The sequence below is a fragment of the Mastomys coucha genome, chromosome X, assembly GCF_008632895.1.
Source record: "Mastomys coucha isolate ucsf_1 chromosome X, UCSF_Mcou_1, whole genome shotgun sequence".
Taxonomy (NCBI): Eukaryota; Metazoa; Chordata; class Mammalia; order Rodentia; family Muridae; genus Mastomys; species Mastomys coucha.
In genome coordinates, this window is record NC_045030.1 from 1,414,263 (window position 1) to 1,420,872 (window position 6,610).

A 6,610-nucleotide genomic window follows, 5' to 3' on the forward strand; every position below is an offset into this window, starting at 1 on the left:
AAGCATTAGAGAAAACCATAAATGGTCGAGATGCAGAAAGCAAATGGTCATGGGGTATCCACACCCAGCTGCTATATCTATAACACAAGAATTAATTACAATAAAGAGAAACCCTTAAAGAAGAGGAGAGGAACGAAAGGGTAATGAAATACACGTGACATGAAAGCAGAAAGGGAGACTAAGTTGGTTAGAGAAAGAAGGAACCAGTATGAAAGACACATGAGGAACAAAGGAGGGTAATGGGCGAGGCTGATGAATTTTAGAACAAAACCTAGTTACATAGAGTCATGAAAAAGCCATAGAAATCTCATTACTTTGTATGTTAGCTTAAAAATCCAATTTAAAAACACCCTTGAAAAGGCAACTGTAAATGCCCTAGCATCTCTGAAGATTTAGAAGAGTGAAAGAACAAATAATTCTGATAGGAAGGAGTCAACTTTTTTCCTATAAAGTAACAGACCATAAATGTATACCAGGCATGGTAGCCCACACTTGCAATCCCAGTGTATGAGAGGCTGAGGCAGGAGGATCATGAGTTCAAGGCCAATGTGGTTTACATATTAAAACGGAGTCTCAAAGAAAATCTAAAAAAAAAATCATGATTTCATGATAATCAACCTTGTGCTGGCAATGTAAATACAACAACATACATTGTGCAAATCCATGAGTATAGCTATATATGTTTAATAAAATTTTAATAAAATTTAATAAAATTGCTAGACAAAATAAGGAGTACTAAGAAGAAAAAGACCCTGGTAGTTTTAAGTCTTCTTCTAGTAAATGCTTTCCTAAATTATTTTTTCTAACCTATTTATATAACCTCTAATAACTGGAAGGCACATGTTTGAGGTGCAAGGAGATAATTGCCCTCTAGTAGCAAGAGGAATATGTTTCTCTCAAAGCTTCTCACTACATAAGACCTTCAGTGTTATCAGCTAGCTGTTGAGAGTTCATGAAAAGTTAGGTTGACTCCATGCTCTCCCATAGAGGTTAGCACAAATAGGGGTTCAATTACATATATAATGTCATCTAATTGTGCAATGATGATAGCATTTTTCAATATGCACAAATACACACAACTCATGGAAAAAGAAAACGGGAAGATAGGACTGGAACTCTAGCAACCACAGGTGGTCTTCTATTAGCATCCAAAGGTAATGTGGCAGTCACCACTGCACCTCACTAAAATTATTTTTAATGGAGACAAAGTTGATATCATAGTCTCTCCTTTATCGTATGACACAATGCCTGCTGAGTCTTCTCTTACCTTTTTATTTTTTTCTGAGTAATTTCACCAACTCCCTTCTTTGTCCTTTTGGAAACATGGCTTCTAAGCTCTCTATTGCCTTCCTTTGACTGGACACATTGACCATGAGATGCCTACAAACAAACAAAAAAGAAAACAGTAAATTAAGAGAACCATATATTATTCAATACATGGTTCTTATAAGAAAGTCATGACATGTTCCCAATCCTAGTCTGTTTATTTGGATGTTCCCAGGAGCCACAATCTAAAAATTTCATTACAGATATGACACTGGGCCCACCCATCACAGTGGGAACTACACTAAGCAATCAGTATGATAATACTGATACATATCAACAAAATAGTAGCCATAAGTGTTCCCAAGAGATGTAGGATACAGTTCTGATTTGCATGCCAGGGATACTGGCTCATGAATAACTGACAAGATAGTTTGTTTGTCTTACGTTCGGACTTAAAATGTACAGAGGAAGCAGGAAACGTGACAAAACCTACTGTTATAGTTTGCTAAGAACAACTAGCTACTCAGCATAGAACTCTAGCACAAACCTACTTATGACACATCTCATGTTGTCAAGTGGTATTTATTTAACGTTTGTCTCAAGAATCTACTCTACACTAATCCTGACTATTTGATTAAACAGTAGGAGAAATCACAAATCTGAATAATGTCAGTTAAAAAGTCAAGTTAAAAGTTATACTTTTAAAATGAAACAAATGAGCACAATTATATTTCAAATCCATACTAATATCATAATCACACTAAATGAAAAAACAAAAAATAAAAGAAGCAACTGATCTAAGTAATTGATAAGTACATTACTTGGCTATATATCCTTGGTCAAGATGGGTTTTCGTGGAGTAGATATAATTAATAAATGTGAAACATGTTCAATCACTTTGTTTTATAATAAATATTATTATATTGTAATCACTGTATTACAGTGCTGAGTGAATGTATTGATGTTCTCACCTTTGCCCTAATATGAGAGGTATAAGGGAAATTGTTTTGCCTTTCTGCCATTTGAAGACACAGAAAATTACATTTATGATTAGTGAGCCCTAACCCAATACCAAATTCATTGGCACCTTTGTTCTGAATTTCTTAGTTTCTAAAACTTTTGCTCATCTGGTTCTCATCTGTCAAGTAGAGATGTTTTTAGTATCTATTCTTTGGGGTTTTACCAAGAATACATGGGTTGATAAAAGTAAAACTCCTTAGACTAATTACTCAAGGCATCATAACCATTCATTAGGTATCAATTATTACGATTTTCTAAGACAGTGATTCCTTTTGGCCTGCTTTTTACATTAAATTACCAACATTCTATTATTTCTGATTTTCCTAACACCTTAACCTTATTCAAAGTTAGGTGACTCTTTTTGGCATACCTAGACAGCAAACTCATGAATTCTAGTTGTTAGATCTATAACATGTCCCTAAAACTCCTACGTATGAATCATTTGCCTCTGCTGGCTTCTGCTACTCACCACATTTGACTCCAAATTTTAAAGCCCATCTCTTCAGCTTCAGTTTTCTCTTCTACCTGCTCAACCCACTTGTCTCTCCTCACCTACTCAGTATCTTCCCAGAGCTACCTGCTCTGTCTCTCTTGCTTGTTCAACAGGAGTCTTACTGGCATACCACAGAAGGGTTGTTATCAGGTAAACAAAAACCTAAACTCAGCATTCCTCAGAAGGCTTGTGAAGCAGATTACTGTTTGTCAGGAAAAGCCATTACTTCCATTATCCTCCCCCAATGGTCTGGGGCAATAGGCATCTAATTCCTGATTAATACAAGCATTCTGTAACAGATCAAAGTTTCCATGCTAAATCCCAGGGTTTCCTTGCCTGCACCTCTCTATAAAACACTACTTGTCCCCACAAAACTGACAGGGTTTTCCCTGCTGCCCGCTATTTTCTATTTTCTGCCCCTAAGAGGCAGCCTGGAACTGTGGTTCCCCAAATAAAATGTCTTTCTACTCATAGAGTGGTTTAATTTGGTAGTTTCACTGTGCCTTCACATACATATGGTGCCCAAACCTAGGAAAGACAGTTGGGTCTTGGAAGTCCAGTCCTGCTATAACCAAACCAAACTGCCAACTTAGCCCTTCTGGGTACAGGTCAATTGCCTCTGCTTGCTTTTGCTACCCACCACATTTGGCTCCAAAATTTAGAGTCTGTCTCTTCAGCTGTTTTTCTCCTCTACCTGCTCAACCTACTTGTCTCTCCTCACCTACTCAGTATCCTCCCAAAACTGCCTGCTTCCTCTGCCCTCCCCCCTTCCCCCCTCCATCTCTTTTTCTCTTTCTCTCCTTCTCACTAACTCAACAAGTCTTCCTGGTATGTCATGCAGCTTCCCTATACACTTTTTGGTGTCCCATCACATGGACGAGGGCCATCTTGTAAAGCAGGTTTCTGACTGCCAGGAAAAGGAATGCCTATCCACATGATCATGGGCTTCTCTCTCACAAATCTCAGTCCCTTGCAAATGACCTCAGATTGAGACTTTGTCTTATGGCCTTATCTCTTGCCATGTCACCTTCCTTATGTTTCCACTCCTATGATATTGCCATTCTTCTTCTGATGGGTCTCCTATTTAGGAGTCCTTTCCTAAGTCTATCCTACCTCCTCTTGGCTTTCCTTCTGAGATTTATACCATTTCTTCAAAGGTGTCTTCCTTCCTCCTTCTAACTGGGGGGCTCTTCCCATTCAGAATTAGACTTCTCTTGTCTGCCTTCTCAAGTTTCTTTCCCTTTTCAGACTCAGAGATACCATTAAGCCCTGCTGCCTTATTTTTTACTGTAAATATGGTGAGGCCTCAATACAAGCTTGATTATTAGTCTCAATGGCAAGAAAATGGCACATTCAATTACTAAATTCTAATGGATTGTGATAATTTCTGCCACAACACACACACACAAAAATGATCTGAAATACCTATCTCTAAGTCTTCTTTGCTTCTCCCTCTCTTCTCTCCTTCTGATCATTAGGTTCAGTCCTACAGAGTTTCAAATGTCTTTGTAGGTATGGATAATATTAGAAAATTGTCACATGTTGTTTTACTGTGCTGAAAATCTGGCTCTTGGGATGGGATTTGGTCTGCACACTTTAGACCCAAAGCATGTTTGTCTCTCTAAGGCCGCCCTCTGACTCTGACAGGAAGAACAGCACCAACAGTTGGGACACTATATTCTCGGGAATAGCTAAAAAATAAACTATTTCCAACAAAGGTTACTATTGTTTATCTAATGATAAACAATTTAATCAGAAGTAATTTATGTATAAAATTAATGTGGCTAAATGTAATCACATATGTTTACCTCTCTAAATAGTACTCCCCTTTTCTTGGTTTTGTTTACCAAAATATTGTGCTATTCAAAGTCATGGATATCTTTGAAGTTTCTGCAGAAATACATATGTTTTTATCTTAGAATTTGTAAGATCATTGGGAGTGTAGTTTGAAGAAATATCAGTAAAATCCCACACAGAGGAAAGAGTAGCTAAAACTTGCAACAGAAAAAGGTTGAGAGTGAAAAATCTATGTTTTATATAATCTTAATTTGCTACACCTTACCACATATGTAACTACGATTCAACTCTTATTTAGGAAAATAGATTTTAAAAAAAATTAGAACAAAGAGGCAACACCAGCTCTCCAAGATGGTTTAGTTTAGTTTATCTTCCTTAGACGAAGAAAGCAACACTTGGCTTCTAAGATATTTTGCATAAGGCTGAAACATTTGATGATTTTTGTCCTAAGAGTGAAAAACAACAGATGGGGACAAAAACAAACAAGATTTATGGAAAAGAGGACTTAGGAACAACATTTGTTTGATGATTAAGGTTTATAAAATTCTAAGTTTATAACGATCTATTCACTTTAATAGAAACTGACCTAAAGACATGTGTCTAATCACACATCTTTGCTAATTGTGTAACACTTGAGCTACTTGAAAAAAACTATCATACTAAAAAAAAACTGTGATATTTTTAAAAAGTATACTATAAAAGGATCTGAAAATGAGGTTTCTAGTCTCTCTATGGACTGTATTTGACTCTACGGACTGTAAAGTTTGACATTTATTTTCATACTAAAGGATCTTCAATTTTCAAAGTTACAAATTGTATGGCTCAAACTTAACATAGATAAAATTCTGAATTCCTAATATACACATGGTGGGACTAATGGCTCCAGCAGCATTTGTATAGCAGAGGATGGCCTAGTTGGTCATCAAAGGGAGGAGAGGCCCTTGGTCCTGTGAAGGTTCTATGCCCCAGTGTAAGGGAATGCCAGAGCCAGTAAGCAGGAGGGGGTGAGTTGGTGAGCAGGGGGAGGGGGAGGGAAAAGGGTTTTTTGCTGTGGTTTTGTTTTTATTTTTTTTTTCTTTTTTTCAGAGGGGAAACTGGGAAACGAGATGACATGTAAATAAAGAAAATATCTAATAAAAATAAATAAAGAAAGAAAATTACTTAGAAACTGTTAAAGCTAATCAAGACATAAAGTTAATGGTCAGTCACCTTATACATGATCAAATTCTTTAATCTGCTCAAAACCATGTTTGTAGTCATGCTAAGTACACTTATAATTTGTTTACAAACTTGGAGGGAGAAACAAATTTTTATCTCCTATTATATATTCTTCTGTATGTATTGTCAAAGTTAATCCTGAAGCAAGTGAAAGCAAGTTATAAATAAATTTAAAGTTTGTTTAATATAGATGATGGCTGATCATAGGATCAGGGGTAAGGAGGACACAATATCTGTCCCAACACCAGACCAGCGAGACCCAGGTACAAAGGAACTCCACCAACCTAGTGGCACATGTTCCTTCCCGTCTGTCTGGGCTGGTCCCCTGAGCAGACCTTGGGCACAAATTTTCCAACCAGTCCCACAACACCCAGAAGAAGCTCCACTCCCAGGTGCTCTAAAGGGCCCAGGATCACAGGATCCCAGAATCACAAGATCACAGGATAACAGAGACAGCTTGATTCTGAGGAGTTCTAACACAATTAGGATCACAGAAAGGACAGGCTCCAGTCAGATTTAGCCAGGGCAGATAGCACTAGAGTTAACCAGATGGCGGGGGGCAAACATAAGAACATAAGCAACAGAAACCAAGGTTATTTGGATCATCAGAACCCAATTCTCCCACCATAGCAAGTCCTAGACACACCATCACACCAGAAAAGCAAGATTTAAATCTAAAATCACTTCTCACAATGATGATACACAACTTTAAGGACATAAATAACTCCCTAAAAGAAATACAGCACAGCACAGGTAAATAGCTAGAAGCCCTTCAAGAGGAAACACAAAAATCCCTTAAAGAACTACAGGAAAACA

The 6,610-nt window shown here is 37.3% G+C and overlaps 1 protein-coding gene across 1 annotated transcript in view; it reads right to left on the minus strand.

The window, feature by feature from the left end:
- The window catches only part of Ccnb3 (cyclin B3), a 58,885-nt gene that overhangs the window by 32,340 nt on the left and 19,935 nt on the right, over nucleotides 1-6,610 (minus strand). Inside the window, exon 4 of the mRNA XM_031373041.1 lies at nucleotides 1,268-1,380. Coding sequence (XP_031228901.1) covers nucleotides 1,268-1,380 — 113 coding nt within the window. The remainder of the gene's footprint in view (nucleotides 1-1,267; nucleotides 1,381-6,610) is intronic.